The 23540-nt window shown below is 36.8% G+C and overlaps 1 protein-coding gene across 1 annotated transcript in view; it reads left to right on the forward strand.

The window, feature by feature from the left end:
* The window catches only part of LOC109179734, a 3485-nt gene extending 83 nt beyond the window's left edge, over positions 1-3402 (forward strand). Inside the window, exons 1-6 of the mRNA XM_019329225.1 lie at positions 1-64; positions 327-413; positions 765-1013; positions 1589-1807; positions 2152-2298; positions 3021-3402. The exon at positions 1-64 is cut by the window's left edge and continues 83 nt beyond it. Coding sequence (XP_019184770.1) covers positions 1-64; positions 327-413; positions 765-1013; positions 1589-1807; positions 2152-2298; positions 3021-3401 — 1147 coding nt within the window. The 3' untranslated portion in view covers position 3402. The remainder of the gene's footprint in view (positions 65-326; positions 414-764; positions 1014-1588; positions 1808-2151; positions 2299-3020) is intronic.
* The last annotated feature ends 20138 nt before the right edge of the window (positions 3403-23540 follow it).

Raw genomic sequence — 23540 nt, forward strand, 5'->3', positions numbered from 1 at the left:
TAAGCCAATCTTTGGTCACAACAATTCAAATCTTCACACAAACCATTCTGTCACAACCATTCAGGTATTGCTAATTTTATTATTAGTATGTGTGTTTATGTGATTTTTCACAATATCGATAATATTGGGCAAAATCATATACACTATTTTTTGTTATGCTAGATACTATATATTAACACTAGCTAGTTTAATAGTATACCTGGTACAATTAGGTTTATTATTATATACATGATTGTATCATATACTATTGACACCGATATCGATCAACACTATAAAGAATCTGTCTACGTATATATATATTTGTTTAATTTCTTCAATATGTTTAGAGTGAAGATGGTGACATCATAGAATGCATCAACATCTACAAGCAGCCAGCATTCAAGCATCCTGCTTTGAGAAACCACAAAATTCAGGTATTTATAATGATGATTTTCCCACGTTAGACCATCTGATATGATTATATATGATTTTACATATAGATATTGGTTAAAATGAGAATAGGACTTCTCGTGCAGTCAGTACGAATTGCATCATTAAATATGCATAAATGCATCATACAGCGTTCAAAATGCACTAAAATAAAATGCACAGATGCACCACATAGTGCATTTTCAAACACTTTGTGGTGCATTTTCAAACACTTTATGGTGCATTTATGCGTATCTAATGGTGTGTAACTACACGGCCGCATGAGAACCTGACCCGTTATTCCGTTACATATATATGTACTTCTTGTGTTATAGACTGACTCATTCTTAATGTAGATGACACCAAGTCATAATCATCAGACCACAGAACAACCTAGGAGAGCATCCTTCACCAAACAAAGGAAAGAAGGCCTTCCTCTCACTATAACAACACAATCATGGCATAGAAGTGGAAGTTGCCCTAGAGGAACAGTTCCCATTAGAAGGAAAAATGGAGTAGAAATCAGAAAGAAGCCTACCATCTTTCGTCGTGATAAAGGGTCAGATGGTGATGAAAAGTTATCCGTCTTGCACCAGAACCATTCGGTAATTATAAAATACATATATACAATTATTATTCTCAAATTTCACTCATGTGACCAACTGAGCTTATGCATGCAATTATTCAAAGAATTAGAAGTGGTTTTATTTTTCTTTTGAATTATTGTCACGAGTTTGGTAACATTCTCACTATTGGTGCACAATTATGAAAACTGTCACTATAAGTGCATAGCCTAGCTTCTTTTTTCAGCACTTTCTGATCCTTTCGATAAAAATTTGATAAAATTTGATTTTATCAGACTTGTGAGTGACCAAAATTTATGTGCAAAAAATGTCTATTCATATATATGGCATGTTTTTTGTCAAAAGTGTGAGTTTTAAGGTTTTTTCTTATAACTTTAGTCCTTCCGCAAGTCATGTGACAAATCCGGTGAGATTTTACCAAATTCCTCACGAGAAGGACCAAAAATATTATTTTTAAAATAAAATAAAATAGAATCACATCTATAGTGACATTTTTCATAGGCGTAAAATGGCAAAATGCTACCAGAATCAAAAGTGACAAAAAAAAAAAATTGAGTTCTTTTTCTAATTATTTTTTCCTACGAATTATGTTATAGTTGGCTATATTGCTCACATATGGGTACCGCTACTTGGGAGCCAAGGGAGACTTTAGGGTTCATACTCCTCATGTTGAGGCAGATGATGAATATAGCACTTCTCGTGTTGCTCTCTCTGATGGTGGGCCTTCTAGTGACTATGAAGAAATTCAGTCCGGGTGGGCTGTAAACCCTAGTGTATATGGAGACAGGCAAACAAGAATTTTCACTTATTGGACGGTACGTAAATAAAATTATTTGAGATTATTTTAAGGAGATAAATATTTTGTTGGCCAGGTAACGAGGGAATCGACTGTCACTATTCGAGGTAAAAACTGCCTTGTGATTCTAGTCGACAAAGGACCATATGTAGATAAACGAGCCTATCTTACCCTTCTATAACTTATCGGCTCAAACCAAGAAGGCTAATAAGCTACTCCTACTAGGAGTCAAACATGGAACATTGTGGTTACCAAGTCAACAACCTGGCCAACTCGATTAGTTCATTATTTCAGTAATTAATTTATTTGAGGACTATACTTCACTAAGGATTTTGTTTTTTGGGGGGAATTTTTGTGTCATAGGTTGATGCTTCAAAAAATACAGGCTGCTTTGATCACACCTGCCCTGGTTTTGTTCAAACTAGTCATGAGATTGCACTTGGTGCAGCTATCTATCCCATCTCGTCCCCAACTGGCCTACCCTATGAAATTTCTATATACATCCATCAGGTCAGAAATCAAAATATATAAATCCATTACATTTATTTCTTGACTATATATCAATTTTTTTAAAAAATAATTAACGCATTACTATCAAATTTCAGTCACATTTAACTATCTTTCTAATAAGTTTTCAGTCAACCTTAAATAAATCTCTTATATCACTAGCATGTGAGTTATTTGAAATGGTATATGTTAGATATAGATGTCTGACTTAGGCTCGCAATAAATTGAGTGAAATGGCCAAATGTGGTAGGAATTAAATAATCATGCATCAAATGTGAAAAAATTAATAATTAGCCAATTAGGGACTAAGTGGGAATGATATACAATAGTTGAAGAACCAAAAGTTGAAAAATAAATATGTTGAAAATAATAATTTTAATAAGCTTTAGGGACTGTTTGGTTCACGGGTCCAAATGTTTACAATTTATATACTAAATGTTCACAACCTTTTAAAAATTCACAATTTGTATACTACAAACACACAATGTTAACATATATATGTAATTGATTACCTTGTTTTGTATTCACAAGTTCCTTTCAAATACTGTAGTCACACAGTATTGACATATTAAGATTTGATAGATAACCGTGACAATTATTATGTGTTTTAACTTAGAAATACAATTTATATTCTACAAATTCACAATTCAAATACTAAAAATACACAATTTATACGTCATTTATGACACCAGGATTCATTTTCTAACCATTTTCTTAAACACTAGGATCCATATACAAGAAATTGGTGGGTACAATATGGAGAGAAAAATATTGGGTATTGGCCCCCAGAGCTCTTCGTGAGTTTAAAATATCATGCCAAGACAGTTGAATGGGGTGGTGAGGTTTACAGTAGCTATGTAGGCGATCGGCGACCACACACAGCAACAGCAATGGGGAGTGGGCGCTATCCGGACATGATATTTGGGACGTCTGGGTACGTGAAAAGAATGAGAATTCTTGGGAATTCAATGGAATTGATTCCTCCGACCTGGGCTTATCCCTGGACCGACGAGTATAGATGCTATGATATCTTTTACCTTGACGATTATACTGATGATCCCATATTTTATTTTGGAGGTCCTGGAAGAAATGTATCATGCCCTTAATATTGTTGAAAGAATGTTCCCTGTTTCCTAGAAATAAAAATTCTTCTTGCATTATAAAATCACCAAGGGCGAATATTAATACTTACACGAAATCATGTACATTTTATGCTAATGAATTACATTATAATATATGGGTGTGTTTGGTTAGTGGGTTTTGCCCATTGGAATGGGTATGAAAGTGATTGTTGTTGTTTGATTGATAGGTTTTTGGAACACTACTATGGGTTTCGAATACCCCATCAATTGAAAAATCCATACCCAAATAAAATAAGTGTTTCATTCCCTTATTCATTCTCAAGCACTACTATTAGTAACCATTACCATTCCACCCTACTACCAAACATGTTAAATACTTTCACCAAAACCCATTACCATTCCCAAGTATTTGATACCCATTCCGATTCTGATTCCTATGTGCTAACTAAACGCACCCTATGTTTGTTCAATTCAATTACAGTTTTATAACATCAATTTTTTTTATTATGTTGGATATAACATTAATAATAATAATAATAATAATAATAATAATAATAATAATAATAATAATAATAATAATAATAATAATAATAATAATAATAATAATAATAATAATAATAATAACCAATGATAGTTTTATCATTTTTTCTCTTTTTTTTTTCTTTTTCCACAACCATCAAATTTTTGGAATGTGAACAAATGTTTTTCCAAAGTATATATTGTAGTATTTTATAGGGTTGAGTGTGGTTATACTTAGCTTCGTGCTAATGAGTGTTTTCTACTTGTCTACTTGTTGTTTTGCAAAACCCCTTTCAGGTGGGCCCAGCGTTTGAGAGTTGCTCGAGTTAAACTAGTGTAGTTAGTTGCTTTGTAGTCTAAACTCTTTGATCTTTTATCGTTGTTTTTTAGATTATGGATGTAGACACCTTTGTTTTGTTGATGATAGACACCGAGGTACTTTTCCCCTAGTTACTTTAATGTAGTAAATTTCTGATGTTAGTTTGACTTGATGTTTAGTTTTACCCTTAGCCTGTGCAATCACCGTGGGAAGGTGGTTGTGGCGGTGACATTCTCACTAAGTTTGTTAATTAAGTTTGATTTTTTTTTTCGCTGCTTAGTTTATCTTAATTTGGATTTAGAACTTTAATTAAATTTAAGAAAAGTGGGGTGTTACAGTATGTCCCTGTGTAATCTGACTTGTCATATGTGTGTGACCTTCACTGTGTCCTCATTGGGCAATTTAACCAAAATTCCATAAGCAGCATGATAAGTGTCAAAATATTCCAAGGAGTAAACAATGTGATCTGTTGCTCCTGAATCTAGAATCCAAACACTTGAAGAATTCAAGACAGTGTTAACATCAGAATTAGAGATAGACATGCCTTCATTGTGGTTGTTCTCCATAGAGTTTCTGAAATCTGGAACGAGTCCAGCATTGTTGACTGTCACAGCTGCATTGGTTGAAGACTGATCTCCTTGCTTTTGATTTTGCAACAAAGATAAGAGTCTTTCAAATTGATCAGGAGATAAACCAACATCATTAGCTTGACTGACAGAGGCACTGAGATTGTGCTGAGTATCCTGGTTCTGCTTACTTTTGGATTTGTAACCTGGTACCCACCCAGGGGGGTATCCATGTTTTTTATAACATTTCTCAATGGTGTGACCTAACATCCCATAAAATGTGCATTTAGGCATATTTTTTCCTGATCCAGTATTGAACTTCTTTCTGTTATATGAATTTGATGCTGCAATCATGAGCTGTTCATCTGAGTGTTGAGCCTGATCATTCTGCACAGCACTGGCCTAAGCTAGATCATTGCATTTGATATTGATTGAATTCTTAAGTTTTCTTTCCATCTTTAAAGTCATGTTCAACACTTTTTCCATGACTGGAATAGGTTCCATTACAAGGATACCTGACTTGATATTCGCATATTCTTCATTTAGACCTTCTAAGAATATAATGATCTGATCCTCTTCTTTCTCCTTCTTAATCTTACTCACAAGAGCACAAGAACACTTAGGTACACATTCACAAGCAGGAATAGGTCTCATTGCATTCAATTGTACCCATAAGGCATTAGTCTTAGTGAAATATTCATTGATAGACAATTTACCTTGTGAACTCCTGTAGATTTCATTTTGTATTTCTGTAATTCTGTGAGGATCCACTTGGGAGTATCTCTTTCCAAGGACCTTCCAAATTTCTGCTGCAAGTTCGAAATAGAGTACTCCTTCTGCAATTGTAGGGCTGAGGACTTGAATAACCAGGAGCAGACAATATTGTTGCACCTCCTCCAGATTGGATACTTAGGATCTATTTCTGCAGGCTTTACAATAGTTCCATCTATGAAACCATATTTGTTCTTTACTTCCAATGAAATCTTCATCGAACGACTCTAAGAAGCATAGTTGATCTCCGATAGAGGTGGAGAAACGAGAATGAGATTAGGATTCTCAGTCACATGCAAATACATAGGATCATCAGGATCGTACTGAGCTGAATTGGAATTCATCTAATTCTGGTTTGAAAACCCTCTTGTTTGCTGTCTAGTAGAGTTTCCTTCACCGTCTTCTGCCACTACCGTTGCGGCATAACTACGGTGAAGCTCTGATACCATGTTGGAATGGCTCAGATCATAGCAAGAAGAAATCAAAAGTGTATATTGTGTATCTGAGTTTACAGAGAGTGGAAAATGTTCTAACAACCAAACAAGAATAGCATTAAATCTCCTTTATACACAGGAAGGTGAAAGGAAGTTATAACTGCCAAAATGTGGAAAAGACAAGAAAGCCTTAGGCTTATGAACTCTAACAAGTAGCTACATCCCTTTTATCTTTGTTATTTTGGTAGTGAGGCTTAATCTTACTTCATCAAGTAATCCCTTTCTAGGCTTTAGACATTCGTGGTCTTGGTTTTCATGTCGTTAGGATCTTGTATAATACGTTGCAGAGCTCAATTGGCCTGAATTACTTCGCGAACTCCGGATTCTCCACTTTGGGTTTGAGTGAAATAATAGTGTCATTACAGGGAGAATGCCATCCCTGAAAAAATTAAGAGCAAAATTAGTAATTGAATCCCTGATAGTGTCCCAAACATGTTGTAAAAGCCGGCAAGCACGGAGCCAAAAAGGGGGGGCAGCTACCCCCCCCCCCCCCCTCAACCCCACCCCATATATAACCTTCGTATGTATATGTATATATAGTACAAGTTTTAGTATTAGTATAAAAAAACATATGAATGTTAACAAGAAGTGAGTTAGATTAGTTGGCAAAGCATATGTTTGATTATAATGAAGGTAATGGGTTCAAATCTTAGTATTAACAAGTTTTCATAGTTTTTTTGGCTTCAACATAATCACATTTTTAATAGTGTTTTTTAATATTTAACACACACACACACATATAACATTATTTTATATTAATAATGAGATGTGTAATTTATAATGTGTTTTTTATTCAAATTATTTTATCAAATTAATTGTGTTTCATATTTTGTTATGAATATTTTTATAAAGTTTTGATGGGTTTTATTTTTTTGCTCATATCCAACAATATTTATACCTATATTTCTTAGATTTTTTTTTTTCAAATTATCACTTTTATTTTAACGTTTCGCCTTGGCTGGAAAAAATTTCTGGATCGATCCCTGCTTTCGCCCCCCTCAACAAAATTCCTGGCTCTGTCCCTGGAAGCCGACATGATATCCGTCAGGGTCCTGGTGCTTTGAATGGCGGCATATCAAACAAGGCTTTTCTAATATCCTCTTTGGTAAACGGACTATAGAAATCCTCCCAGATGGCTTCACTAATCTCCGGAAAGCAGCCACACAATATCACTTCCAAATTGACTTGTCTTTCCACAGTATACAATTTGGAGAAGTAGACCTTGATAAGCTCCCTAATTTGATCCTCTCCCTGAAATATCTTTCCTTCTTCATCCTTGAACCATAGGAAGGTGTTGAACAGTAGCATCTCGGAATCTCAACCTCTATTTCGTATTGCAAAGAGCTCTATCTAATCTAGCGCCTTTGAAAGTCTCCGAATTGAGGCCACACATCCATGTAAATTGTGAGCCCGAGTAACCCAAGTCCAGAAGACCTTCATGGTAAATCCAATCTCTAAAACCTGCACAATTGGAGGGAGAAAAACTTTTGGTATTACTGGTTTCTTTCTGTTCAATAATTGCATTATAGTCTCCTGTTAGGAGCCTAGGGCTGGTGATATCCCAGTGTTGGTGAGTTAATTCTGCATACAACCGTTTTCTTAGGCTGGGATCAGGGCTGGCATTGGGGGTGGGTGGTTAGAATGTTAATATGGATAGTGTTTCTTAAAAACACCCATATACCACCCAAGAAACCAAAGGCCTCAATCTTGAACCATTCGTCAAATTTGAGTTCAGAGTAGATTTTATCAGCTTGGTGTCCTGCAACTTTGGGTTCAAATAAACATACTAGTTGGGGGTTATAATCCTTTATGAAGAGTTTAAGGGTACGGAGGAAAGGGCTGGACGCAGCACCCTGACAATTTCAAAGCAAACTAATCATAGTTAAGGAAGAAAAAAACTCAGATGAGCTAGGGAGAAACCATCCCACTAGTGTGGGAAGAAGACTTGTTGCCATCTAGGACCATGACGTCAACAAACTATTCGTCCCTTTATCTGGTGGCTTCTTCCTATTTGGTGCCTCGAGATAATTCAAAATGATAGGAGCTAGGAGTTTATCATTATGTTGGATGGTTGTTCTTGAAATCATCCGATCTCTACCATTGCCGCAGACTACTGTATATATGTTCCGACTCAGCAGCCGCCTTCCTCGATTGATTTCCAGGGCCTGGTCTTGTAAAGCCTTGTAAACGCAAAAAACTTGAATTATATATATTCAAAATTCAAAGTGTCGGTTAAAAGTAATATCAAGTATATATCAAACGGGAAGGGGTACAATCTCTGTATAGGAGAAGTCCTCTGATTCTCTACTACAAGTATGCCTATTGGAAGTGTGCCAAATTTGGAATATGCCAAATTGGAAGTGTGCCGAGTTCAGAGTATGCTGAACTTGAAGTATGCCGAGTTCGGGAGTATGGCCGAACTGGAAGTATGCCGAGTTCCTTGTTGGAAGTGTGCTGAGTTCAGACTATGCTGAACTGGAAGTATGCCAAGTTCGGGAGTGTGCCGAACTGGAGTAGTTCCTTGCTGAAGGGCCTCCGGAGTTAGTAGCTTGTTCCTCAATGAAGGGCTAATATGCAGCTTGATCTTCAAAGAATGGCTTCCGGTGTTCAAGTGGCGTGTTCCTCAGCGCGGTATACGCAGTTGTGCGGGCGTGTTCCAGATGATATCCTGGTGAGATTTTGGCAGAGCTTCGGTATGCAGATTTTCAGAGCTCCTTCTTTGGAAATGAAACCACTATTTATAGTGGTGAGTGTGAGGGAAAATCTCCAACCAACTCTTAATTCCTAATTTAATTTAATTATTTTAATTAAATTAAGGAACGTATCGGGACACCATTGCGTCCAGGTTCATGATTTCATTAAATTTCTAAATAATATCAAATATTCAAATTTCTCAAAATTATATAATCCACATATAATTTTGATGGACCAAGGCCAAGTCAAACCCGCTAATTAGGCAACCTAATTCATTCAAGCAGCCCGGTCCAACTCAATTAAAATTCCACCAACTTGGGCCGAACAATCCAATATTCAATTACATTTAATTAAGTAATTAAACCAATTAAATATTTAATGGGTCATTTAATTAACTCAATTAAATAAATATTAGTCCAATTAACCTAATTAAAGTAATTAATTTAATGATTAAATATCCACCACGGTCCAACAATATTATTTAAATTTTTCAATGCTTACAAGTTGCCCTTTCGAGACTTGCTTGACGTGCCTTAAATGTAGAGGAAAGATAGTCACGAAATTAACCGTAGTAGTTCAAGAGTCTATATTTGTAGATAGCATTCCAATAAACTATATCTTGGTGGTAGAGTAACTAGTTTGATAACGGCCCAACAAAACCCTTATCCAAAGTCCATAGTATATTCAAAGGCGCATTTCATTTTTAGCCAATTTTTGAGAACGTTTTTAGCCAGGCCAATCTTTAAATCTTAATTTGTTTTGACCAAAATTAATTTCCCATCAGAATTTGGAACTTGAATGTCAGCCATGTACGAAATTTTCCATGTTCCTTTTCCAAAACTCCATCACGTAAAGTGTACTTCACATAAAGGGTACTTGTATTGAATTTAGAATTCTTGTTGTAGATGGAGTCCACATTGTAGACACTTAAATTTTGATAAATATTGATTATTTATCAATATTAGTATATTTGAATATATTTAAAATATTTTGGATAATATTGATATTATCTAATTTGTTAATTAGATAATATCAAAAGAGTTTGAACCTATCAAAACTCTTCTATCCTACAACTATAAATAGAACCTTTGATTTCTATGTATTGAACACATCCTAGGAAAAATCATAGAAAGAACTCTGAAGCTTATTCAGAGATCACAATAAAAATGTGATCCTGAAAGTAAAGGTCCCTCCTCCTCCATATGTTGATGCATGTTTATCCAAACCTCCATTCATTTATTTAGTCAGCTCTCTCATCTTTAAAGGACAAGAGCCGAAATAAAAAGCAGTCTACATTCCGTCTTCAGTAGCTTCCTTCATCTCCGTCTTCTCCCAACCTGTGCGGCGACGATCGGCAAACGACAGTAGCAGAGATCAACATCCATTGTTCCTGGTCTCGCAGCTTCAGTTCCCAGTGGCGTGAAAAAAAAAAAAAAAAAAAAAAAAAAAAAAAAAAAAAAAAACAAGGCTCCATTGATAAGCTATCTCCAGTAGCGAACTCCAGGAGCTGAGCCTCTGCAGTGGCGATCTAACGGCGTTTTCCTCGAAGAACTTCGGTGAAGGCAGCGACGGATCTCCTGCAACTGTGTACGGTAAAGCTCCGGCGACCTGTAGTAGACGGAAAAGAGCTCCGGCAGGCAGCAATTCCGGCGACCTACAACAGACAAAAAAGAGCTCCGACGACCTGTAGTAGACGGAAAAGAACTCCGACGGACAGCAACTCCGGCGAGCGTAGCAACGAACTTCCTACGGCAGTACAAAAAAAAAAAACAAACAAAAAACCATCCGGCAACTCCTGCAAAGAGCGAACTTTGGCAAAGCTCCTTAAGGTAGTCCAGAGTTGTTACATGAGATTGGCGGAATTCTTGGAGGCAGTTTAACGGCGGTGATCGGCAGAATTCCACATTTATGTTGTTCTCGGACTCTTCCTTTAGCTGTAGGTCTGGATTTCACTCCTGCGGATAAAAATGTATATATGAGAAGGAAGATAGTTGGGAAATTTAATTACCTGATTAAGAAGCAGGGCCGTCCTTCCTTGATCTCCGTTTCGTTGATTGTTGTGGGTTTGGGATGGTTGAACGGTATTTATAGTGCATTGCCGGAAGGTGTTGGAGTTGAATTAGAACTCTACATTCCTACTTCCTAGCACAGTTAGGATAGGCTTTGGTGACGTTTGGATGTAGAATGGAGCCGTGATATTTGTGAGTTGTTATCAGAATGTTGACATTTTGGGTGAGTTGGACATAGGTGATGGTTTGTTACCAAAATATGTTGGGTTTGTAGGCAATGGTCCACGCGTGAGAATTTGAACATAGTTTGAAGATGTGGGTTGGCAAATGGGCTCATGGAATTAAAATGCATTGGGTCAAGCTCATGGAATTAGAATGCATTGCGCCAGGCTCATGGAATTAGAATGCATTGCGCCAGGCTCATGGAATTTGAATGCATTGCGCCATTATCTTTTGTGATTAAAATAATTTTGAGTTCATGGAATATCTCAGCACATAATTGGGCTCATTTTGTGCTAATTTAATCTTTTGATTTGGGTTTGTGAAATATCCGGACATACATTTGGGCCCGTGGAGATAGATGCACCACGATGGATTTAAAGGACCGTTTTGTTAAGTTTCAAGACTTCCTCGCTCCAAGCACATTAAGCAACATGTCCCGGCAAGTCTCGAGGGGACAATATGTAGACACAAAAATTTTGAACCCGATAAATAGCCGGATAAAATTGTTATTGGGCCGATGTCGAGAGTGATAATTGGGCCAATTTAATTAATTGGATCATAGAAGTCAATTTAATTTAATTAGCCCAATTAGACTTGATTTGGGTTATTGAATTAATTAATTAACTGGTCCAAACCCATTTCATATTTGAATTTAAATTATAATTATAATTTAAATATAATATTAATTTTATATTTAAATTAGATAATTATAATTTAATAATTTAATTTGAATTTGAATTAGATTATACAATAATGAACTTGGACTTGATTCTGGGCAAGGTTCATTTTCTTAAATAAATAAATAAATAATTAATTAATTAATTAAAGGGGGAGTTTGTTGAGGAATGTTGGTTAGGCTTCTAGTATAAATAGAGCCTTCATTTTCATTCCAAAACACAACTTGAAGACTTGAGAGCTTGAAGGCATTGAACAACTTGAAGAGTTGAGGAGTTGAGAGCATTTGAAGAGCTTGAAAGCATTGAAGAACGCTCGAAGGCTTGAAGGCATCTTTTGAATATTTTGCAGGCAATTTGAATCCATTGCAGGTACTTTGGAGCTTTGCAGAATTGATTGTCTCGAAGATCTTGAAGTATTTTGAAGGCATTTGAGGATCTTAAGGCAACTTGAATCCATTGCATGTGTTTTGAAACTTTGCAGGGTTGATTATTTCTAAATTATTGACGTTCGTTGTTGAAAGTCACGCCAATTGAATCCCGGAAGCTACGCCAATTGAATCCCGGAAGCCACACTATTTGAATTTCGGAGGCCCTTCAGTGGTGGAGTGTTCAAGGCATCCAATTGAAGAATCAGAGGACATCCAGAGATCTTGTACCCACACCGCATTGATACTCAATGTAACTCTAGAATTTTGAATTCAGTATATTTTATTCAATTTTCTTTGTTCACAAATTGGCACGCCTGGTTGGACATTTCTGCCTCTCATCTCTTCATAGGCATTTTCAACCGATATGGGGGCAAACCCTGTATGAAATTTGAAATGGAGGAAGCAAAATGATACTCCTTGGCACGAGTTTAAACGGCTTCATATTCATGCTCCTTGGCACGAGTAAAAACGGCCTCATATTCATGCTCCTTGGCACTAGTTGAAACGGCCTTATATTTTTAAGTTGTAGTGTCGAGACTTCCTTGCACTACATACTTTAGAGTGGTACATGCTCTCAAGTGGCGTACAAGCAAGTCTCGAGGGGGCATTTGTTGACACATTTTGATAAATATTGATTATTTATCAATATTAGTATATTTGAATATATTTGAAGATATTTATGGATAATATTGATATTATCTAATTTGTTAATTAGATAATATCAAAAGAGTTTGAGTTTATCAAAACTCTTCTATCCTACAACTATAAATATGATGTTTCATTTCTATGTAAACACAAATCTAAGGAAAAATCATAGAAAGATCTCTGAATCTTATTCAGAGTTCACAATAAAAATGTGATCCTGAAAGTAAAAGTCCCTCCTCCTCCATATGTTGATGCATGTTGATCCAAACCTCTATTGAAGATCAAGCCATTTGAACCCGGAGGCCCTTCAAGAAGAACAAGCTATATATACAAGCCCTTCTTTGAAGAACAAGCCACTTGAAACCCGGAGGCCCTTCAATGGTGGAGTGTTCAGGACATCAATTGAAGAATCAGAGGATCATCCAGAGACTTGTACCCACACCGCATTGATTTATATAATGTAACCAGAATTTTGAATATAAATATATTTTATTCAATTTTCTTTGTTCACACACATAAACCATGCAAATGTAACAAACTCCTTGCAAATTGAGCCCAAACAACACTATAAATGCGACTCAATTTTTCTGTATCCTCATTCTTCAGACTGACCTTCAACCAGATTACTAGCATCACAAGTAATTTTTATTTATTGTTCGCTCAATATATATATGCACACATTTCTTCCTTTACTTTTTCAGCTTTCATCTATTATGAGAAACCAACAGAGGAAGAATTGAGAGCACTTGATGGTACTTTTGGGAATTGATCTTCCGGGCTGTTCTCGCTATTGATTGGGATCGCCATCTTCACAAACACGGGGTCGGAAATTTTGGAAAATTGATTTTTCGAAATGCTTTCCACCGATATTTGGCTTCATGTCGTCGGCCACTACTCCGGCTCGCCACTGCTGCTGCCATAGGCACTGTCGCCAAGCACGTGCTCCGGCACATCGCTGTCGTCCTACGAACTGCTGCCAACAGGGTCATTGCACTTGGAGATGAAGGAAAATGAATCACGCCGGCGATTTAGTATCGCATCGGACATCTGCTGTACCCACCGTATCGGGGGCATGTGTTTCGGTACATTGCCGTCGAAGGGAGATCTCGCCAAGCTTTGGATTTGATTCCATGGCTATTCGCTCCGGCACACCTCTGCTGCTGCTATAGGCACCATTGCCATAAAGACTCGCCACAGACATTGCTCCGGCACGTCTCCGTTGCTGCGTTAGTCTATGATGGAAAAGGAACCGCTACGGAAGTTGCTATCGTCGCAAACATTGGATCGAAACTTTTTAGGAATTGATTTCCTGGGTTCACGTCGCCGGCCTCCGGCCACCATCACTGGGGACAGAGAGCTACTGACACATCGCCGGACACATGCTCCGGCATGTCGTCGCTGTCTCACGAACTGCCGCAGTAGTCCGCTGACGAGCTCGCTGCTGGAGAGTGCTGACTCGATGCTTTCAGACTCCAATGTGGTAATGCTACAGCCGAGGTAACTCAAAACATCTCAGCTCTTCGTTATAGACCACCTCTCGGTATCTTCGACCATGCAGCGGCGAAACTCTTCGCAGAAGAGTGTTGCGTGAACTCTTTGGCTAAAGTGGTAATCGCGGATGGCGATAGACTGGAGGTTGGAGTCTGATGTTAAAGCTGGGAAACGGAGAAATGCTTGCTGGATTTTGTACCCAATGATCAATGGAACTCTCGCACAAGACAGTGGACTGCTTTGAAATCTTCAACCTGACAAAGCCATCTTTCGCCCTTTTTTTTCACATGTTGACTGGTAGGTCTTTTCCTTGCGTGTCTCAGTGTATAACATGGCTAAGCTCTTTGTTTCGCTTTCTTATGTCTACCTTGCGTGCTTAGGCAGTGTCATTTTTCTCTTCCCTTTACAAGTGTCAACATGCATAGCATCCTTATCAGTTGGGGTTTTTTAGGAGTTATTTGTGGGCCCCAACATCCACCTCATTCTCCACATCAGTTTTAATTTTTTTCTTAGTTTTTTTGTGGACCCCACCATTTAACCCACTATATTTTAATTATTTCTTTATCTATTTTATTTATAAATTTATATTTTATTTCTTTATCTATTTTACCCCAACATGCATACGGGAAATGTGCAAAGTATGCAAACTGGAATTGTTAAAACAAAACAAAATAAAAAGATAATTAAAGTTAATTACTTAAAATAAATTAAAGTGCATAAAAATTAAAATACAAAGCGGTTAAATTAATTGCCGTTGTTGCTCCATATATGCTCAACCAAATCCGCGCGGAGTTGATGATGCAATTGCGAGTCATGTAACTCGGCATTTCTTTCTAAATAGTGTTGAAACTCTTCGGTTGATCCTTGGGATGCTTCTGTTGTTGCTTCATTTTCTTCGCCCACCCAAGTAGTTACGTGTTCACCTTCATCCTCAACAATCATGTTGTGTAAAATAATGCAAGTATACATTATTTCTTTCACGTGTTCCCTATACCAAAATCGTCCCGGACCTCTGACCATTGCCCATTGAGCTTGTAACACCCCAAATGCCCGCTCTACATCTTTTCTAGCCGCTTCTTGTTTTTGTTTAAACAATATTCTTTTGGGGTCTGCTGGACATGGAAAACACTTCACGAACACCGACCATTGTGGGTAGATACCGTTTGTCAGATAGTAACCTCTTTTGTACTCCATACAATTCACAATAAAATTAACCTCCGGTGCATTTCCTTGCAACACATCATTAAATAAATGCGATTGATTTAAAACATTGATATCATTCATAGCACATGCGACGCCGAAGAATGCATGTCAAATCTATAAGTCTGTTGATGCGACTACTTCTAGCATAAATGTTGGAACTCCATGATCGCCTCGTGTAAATTGACCTTTCCATGCTACCGGACAATTTTTCCACTCCCAATGCATGCAATCAAGACTCCCTAACATCCCCGGAAGACCACAAAGCTTGGACCACAATGGTGAAAGGAAAACAACAAGTCGGGGGAACTAGTCACGAAGCACCTACCTACTCAGTAATAGGAGGTAAAACTTATTTCCCTGAATTATTTTCTGAAGATTTTAATAGTACTTTGGAGAATCGAGGTTTGTTGAGAAAATTTTTGAGAATTCAAGAGGAAATTTACCCTGATTTAGTGATTGAATTCTTTGAGAATTTATCCACAAAACATAAGAAGGGAGGGACTTCGATTGTCTCTAATGTGAGAGGCACGAAAGTAGAATTGACACCGCAGAAATTGTCAAATTGGTTTGACTTACCGATGGATGGATTGGATATGTATGATCAAGAGGATTGGGTTACCCAAGCAGTGTTGACACATCAAGAGTATTTGAGATACATGACCGGGAGTAGGGAAGAGTTCCCTAAGTAATATCGTCCCGAGAGACCTACTTTGACTGGAGAAAAGAAATTGCTAGTTTTGTTGATAGAAGAGTGATTGTTTCCGTGTAGGAACAACTCTACGGAGATTTGTAGTTGGACATGTACCATTGCTTTTATGTTGAGATTTGGTCGTGCTATTAACTTTCCAGTTTTGATTCTTAAGCACATGGCTTACTTTAAGGCAAAGAACAGGAAGAATATGCCATATAGTATGATGTTAAGTTGGGTTTTCAAAAAGATGAATTTACCTGAGTTGGGAGAAAGGATCCAAAGGACTACTAGGTCGGCTCTGAATGCCGTCAATCTGAGATACTACGAGTTGTACCAAGTTGCTGCGAACAAGTATTTGACCCTAGCTGACATTGCTAAGAAGCCCATTGGACGAGAAGATGACACTTGTGGTTAGTTTGAATGTACCACAAAGAAAGTGGTCGAATGTTGGAATCGAATCAGGACACATAGCTGAGGCTAGTGGAGAAGGGGTTGCAATGTGAACCGATTCGGGAGTTGGCATGAGCTATGAAGGAGCACCATTTACAGCAACTCAACAGAGAGCACCATAGGATTATATGAGTGGGCCTCAGGGACCTACTTATGAGGATCTTTATTCTATGATCAACAACCGTTTTGACAATTTGAGTGCTCAAGTGGGCTATGGTTTTGTCAACTTTGATCAAAGGGCCGCAATCATGGAACAAAGGATGGGGATTGAGAATGTACAGAGATGGACTCCCTATGGTTGGGATCCGAGCTACATGCCACCAGGTGACTCCTCAGGAGGCTTTAATCAAGGTAACTAGTTAAGTTCTTAAGTTTAGTTATAGATTCGTTGGTGCAGTTGTTTAGATTTTAGATAAGATAGATATGAACTCAGAGATTCCTAAATCTTTCCCAAGTCTTCCAACAGAAAATTCCAACCTTTTGGTTATATCACTTTTTCTCTTCGAGAACTTGATCCACCTGTTTCTTCTAAGTTTCGGGACGAAACTTCTTTCAAGGGGGATAGAGTGTAACAACCCAAAATTTCATTTTAGAAATCCGGTATTAAGAAATCTCAAAATATCTTTTTTCACTCCATTAAAAAATTTTTGCGATCAATCGGTGTTTGAATAAAATAATTTCGTCGCATTATATATTAATTCGACACTGAAAAATGGATTTCTATTCGAAAATTTCTAAGTTTTCAGGTACTTCGCGTACCAAGATTTAAATCGAGAATTTTATCTGAGTGAGACCAGGAGAATTCAAAAAGAATTTTTTAAACAAGTGTTCATCCAAATAGCTTTTGAGAAAATTCACTTTCAACCCCAAAGTAATTAAAGATAGCACTTCTAGCATATGATTCATGTTGCATGGTGGACCACAAGACACCAAAAATCCTTCTTGATTCATCTTTTAGCTTGAAGAATTACCCCTTTGCCCTCAACCAATCATTGTGAATCATCCTAGGGTTTTGAACCCTTATAAATAGAATAGTGTTGGCCTCATTTTCTCCTGATCTCTTCCTTGGCTGCCAACACCATAGTAGTAAGCTTCTTCTCCATTCATTTCCTCCTTCTCTAAGTTTCTCTGCATATCATCTCTTCTTAAGGTTTAAGACTTAGGCCTTGTGTGGTTGTTTGAAATGTTTAGGTGGTGAAAGAAGTAGAGATCCTTGAGTGAGGTGGGGCTGAAATCCAAGCAAGAAGAATAGACTACAAGAGGTATAACCCCATGGATTCCTCTTTAAATTTTGGCTCTGTGAAGCCTTTGTTATGTATAGAAATGAGTAGAAACTATGAGTTGTTGATGTGTTCATGCTTAGAAGTGATTTAGTATTTGTTTGGGAGTTGTTGAGATTGTTTTGGACTTGTTTGGATGAGTTTTTGCAGGAGAAATGTCATCTAGTGCACAACACAGTGTGCACCAGATCAGAGGGACGGCCCTAGCCGCGGCTCATCAGGAGGGCCGTCGACTAGAGCCGTGGTGGCATGGGACTGGGGCACGGCACTAGAGGAGGGTCGTTGCCTAGTCCCGGTCCTTTAACGGGGCTCATGGGGCGGACCATGAGGAGTCCCGCCCCAGGTCCCTGAGTTTGTTCTGTGAAGGATTTTGTGCAGTGGCCGGGCCCTTGTGGTTCAGCTACGTGTCGTTCTGGACTGAGTTTTACGGGCTCTTGTGGCTTGGCTCTTCGGGATCGTCTCGACGCACGTTTTGGCTTTGATTTCGTTGAATTTGGATTTAAAATGAGTAAGATGTGGATGATTTATTGAAGAATTGTTACACAGTGCATATTTTGCTAAGTTCTCTGTGTTTGAGAAATTGTTGACTATGTGATCTGATGATGTTTTTATTGAGTAAAGAAGTATGATCATTTGAGAATATGATTTATTATGAAAGCATGACTAAATTGTGATATTTGATCAATGAGAAACGAAACATATTTTGTTGAGTGAATTATATAGAAATTGCTATGTTGCAAACTGAGCATGATGATATATTCTTGAATACTTCATGTTAGTTTATACATGATTTAGAAGCATATTATAGAGCATTTTGACAATTCATATGTGTCATATTTCAAAAATGCATAAGGGGCCAACGTGAGCCCGATAATACTTTCAAAAACCATAAGCATGTGGTATATCATTCTTTGATGCATTGAGTAGTAGTAGAGTATTTGCATGCATGAGATTGATGCATGAGTGATATAATTATGTATTATCTATATCGGTGAGGTTTTGGAGGATACCGTTTGGACTATGTCATCTCGGGAGATATTTTATGGACATTGCGGTCCCAGTATATGTAACGCGGCGTATTTCCACGTTACAAGGTTGGAAACTTCCCGCCAAGCTTGGAATCTTGGTTAGGGGGTGTGCACATTAATAGTTCGATACCCGATTCCACAGAGTTTGAACTACGAGATTGGTTCCGTAGACGGTAAGAGATATTGGGTCGGAATTATGCCGTTCCCGTTGGGATAATTCACATTTCTATGAAATCCTAAGCTGTCTACGAGTATAAGAGAAAGAAAGAGAGTCAACAGAGACTCAAGAAAGAGAGTCAATAAAGACTCGAGAGAAAGAAAGAGAGTCAATAGAGATTCGAGAAAGTAACAAAGAGACCTCCGTTACAGAAAGTACCCTAATTTATAAAAGAGTGTATGAGTATATTATTGCACTAGTTTGCATATGAGTATGAGTATATTATTGCACTAGATTGCATATGAGTATGAGTATATTGTTGCACTAGATTGCATAAGAGTATGATTATATTATTGCACTAGATTGCATATGATGTATAAGTATATTGTTACACTAGATTGCATAAGAGTATGATTATATTGTTGCACGAGACTGCATATGAGTATGAGTACATTATTGCACTAGATTGCATATGATGTATGATTATATTGTTGCACTAGATTGCATAAGAGTATGATTATATTGTTGCACGAGACTGCATATGAGTATGAGTATATTATTGCACTAGATTGCATATGAGTATGAGTATATTGTTGCACTAGATTGCATAAGAATATGATTATATTATTGCACTAGATTGCATAAGAGTATGATTATATTATTGCACGAGATTGCATATAGGTATGAATATATTATTGCATTAGATTGCATAAGAAGTATGATCACAATGTTATATGTGATTGCATGCGAATAGAGCATCGTAAGAGATTGTATAACGAGAATTTTGACTTAAGATATTCCTTTGAGCATGATTATCTTGTTGTATTAGAAGCTCTACTTATCCAGTTATGTGATAAGAATGTGAAAGCATGTAAACACTTGTTATATGGTCTTTTAATATGATCCTATCCGTAAGTATGAATTGCTTGTTAAGTTATTTGAGAAGTTTATATGCTGTTGAATCTATGTGGACAGTCTTGTACATATATGAGCATGACAGCTGATACTATAGGGTGCAAGTATCTAGAAAGAATGTGATAATCTTAAGATGATTTGAGATTAGCTTATTGCTATAAAGAAATCAAATGTTTTCAAAGTATATGCTAGAATGCTTTACAGGGTTGAGTGTGGTTATACTTAGCTTCGTGCTAACAGGTGTTTTCCTATTTGTCTATGTGTTGCTTGCAAAACCCCTTTCAGGTGGGCCCAGCAGTGTGAAGAAGTCGAGTTAGATTACTCTCGTAGATATAGATATCTAAACTCTAGTATCATTGATGTTATGTATGAATTTTAGACTTTTGACTTTATGTTTGAGGATTGATGTAGACTATTTGGGGTGATGTTTTCCCCCCTTACGTTTCCTCTATTTATATTTAGTTCCCAGACTTAATCTTATTTCTAGTTTTACCCCTTTTAGCCTGTGCAATCACTAAGGAGTGGTGGTTGTGGCGGTGACACTCCCACTATATATCTTTTAGTTTTTCCGCTGCTTAGTGATGTTTATGACTGATTAGAGTTATAATTAAGAGTTAGAAAAGTGGGGTGTTACAATAGGTCCTCCTGAACATGGGATTGTTTGATGCCATTGGATGCGCAGGTAGCAGTATGGTAGAGAGATGAGAGGCAGAGCTGTCCCACTTGGCGTGCCAAAATATGTAAACGCGAAAAACTTGAATTATATATATTCAAAATTCAAAGTGTCGGTTACAAGTAGTATCAAGTATATATCAAACGGGAAGGGTACAATCTCTGTATAGGAGAAGTCCTTTGATTCTCTACTACAAAGTATGCCTATTGGAAGTGTGCCAAATTTGGAATATGCCAAATTGGAAGTGTGCCGAGTTCAGAGTATGCTGAACTTGAAGTATGCCGTGTTCGGGAGTATGGCCGAACTGGAAGTATGCCGAGTTCCTTGTTAGAAGTGTGCTGAGTTCAGAGTATGCTGAACTGGAAGTATGCCAAGTTCGGGAGTGTGCCGAACTGGAGTAGTTCCTTGCTGAAGGGCCTCCGGAGTTAGTAGCTTGTTCCTCAATGAAGGGCTAATATGCAGCTTGATCTTCAAAGAATGGCTTCCGGTGTTCAAGTGGCGTGTTCCTCAGCGCTGTATACGCAGTTGTGCGGGCGTGTTCCAGATGATATCCTGGTGAGATTTTGGCAGAGCTTCGGTATGCAGATTTTCAGAGCTCCTTCTTTGGAAATGAAACCACTATTTATAGTGGTGAGTGTGAGGGAAAATCTCCAACCAACTCTTAATTCCTAATTTAATTTAATTATTTTAATTAAATTAAGGAACGTATCGGGACACCATTGCGTCCAGGTTCATGATTTCATTAAATTTCCAAATAATATCAAATATTCAAATTTCTCAAAATTATATAATCCACATATAATTTTGATGGACCAAGACCAAGTCAAACCCGCTAATTAGGCAACCTAATTCATTCAAGCAGCTCGGTCCAACTCAATTAAAATTCCACCAACTTGGGCCGAACAATCCAATATTCAATTACATTTAATTAAGTAATTAAACCAATTAAATATTTAATGGGCCATTTAATTAACTCAATTAAATAAATATTAGTCCAATTAACCTAATTAAAGTAATTAATTTAATGATTAAATATCCACCACGGTCAAACAATATTATTTAAATTTTTCAATGCTTACAAGTCTCTCCCTCTGGTGTTGGCAAGAGAGGAGTTCCTTGCCAACTGTGGAAAAGCAGACTCATCGTACATAAATTCGTCTCCTAAACTGGCTCGGCCGGCCTTCGCTCTTGGCATAGTCATGGGTTCCTTTCCCTTCCGAGAAGTACCCTGTTGCTCTGTCTGTACTCTGGTAGGAATTTGGTAGTTTACTTCGTCAGGCTGTTCAATATCCGTTACATATTCTAGTTAATGGAATATTCTGTTACTAAAGTTTATACTAACGGAATATAGAGTTATTTAAAGGAAGAAAATAATATAATAGATGGTAAATAAGGAAAATCATAAAAAAAAAAAAATTAAAATCAAAATAATATGAACCATTCATTTTAAGAAATAATTACACCAACATTTTTTTGTTCATGTTAAGAGCCTAACATTATTGGATCTAATTAGATTTGTAGATAGAAAAATAGAATGTAGAATTACACCAACATATTTTTGTTCTTGTTAAGGGCATAACATTATTGGCTCTAATCAGATTTGTAGATAGAAAAATAGAATGTAGAATTACATCAACATTTTTTTGTTCCTATTAAGGGCATAATATGGCTCTTATTGGATTTGTAGATTTAAGGAAGTTTTTCTCTTAATTTTTTTATTTTTTAAGTTTATTTTATTTTTTTATTATTATTTTTTTGTTGTCCTAAACGAAGTATAAATTGTGTATTTTTAGTATTGAAATTGTAAATTTTTTTAGAATTTAAATTGTGTTTCTAAGTCAAAATACATAATGGTTGTAGAAGAAAATTTATGAATACAATACATGGTCATCAAATTCTAATATGTTAATATTTTGCGGCTGCAGTATTTGAAAGGAACTTGTGAATACAAAACAAGGTAATCAATTACGGCAAAAACTTTTGTGAGACCACCTTGGCAAATTTTACTATGGACCGCAGTCCACAATGCATTGTGGTACAGGCATGAAAACGGTGTCGTTTCTTTTAATGAAAAGAAGTTTCGTGCCGTTCCGCATAAAGTAGCTCTGATTGTATAACATATTCAGTTTCATTTTATATACACTACAATTTCATTTCAACACAACTACAGTTTCATTTCGATATAATTACAGTTTCATTTCGATATAACTACAGTTTCATTCGACAGTATACACTCAAATATGTGAAACTGTTATTCAGATTCATTTTATATATATACACTATAGTTTCATTACAACACAACAACAGTATCATTTCGACATTACTACAGTTTCATTGGACAATATACACTCAAATATGTGAAATTGTTATTCAGTTTCATTTTATATACACTACAGTTTCATTTCAACACAAATACAGTTTCATTTCAATTCAATTACAGTTTCATTTGATAATATAAAAACAATATGTGAGGCAGTTTCATTTTAGATACATTGTAGTTTTATTTTGTAATTAACACACAAAAAATACAGACTCTGTTAAGATGTAACGACAACCGTTTCTTTACTTAAAGAAACAACATCATTTTTGGACCATGGTCCACGATATAACGACTGGACCATCTCACGGGTCTCAATCTGTGAGACGTACGGGTCGGATTTTTATCACTGAGGTCACTTTGATCAAAGATTCGACCCGTCTTACGGATTGAGACCTGTGAGACGATCTCACACAAGTGTTACCCATCAATTACATATATGTTAACATTGTGTGTTTGTAACATACAAATTATGAATTTTTAAAAAATAAATTGTAAACCTTTACGGGGCGTTTGGTTGGAGGGAATTTAAATTCCATTCCCACCTAATTTCAAAGGCCACTAAATTCCTTAATTTTGTCTCATCATTTCATGGAATTAAAATCCCATGCCCC

The sequence above is a fragment of the Ipomoea nil genome, unplaced genomic scaffold (genome assembly GCF_001879475.1).
Source record: "Ipomoea nil cultivar Tokyo-kokei standard unplaced genomic scaffold, Asagao_1.1 scaffold0980, whole genome shotgun sequence".
NCBI lineage: Eukaryota > Viridiplantae > Streptophyta > Magnoliopsida > Solanales > Convolvulaceae > Ipomoea > Ipomoea nil.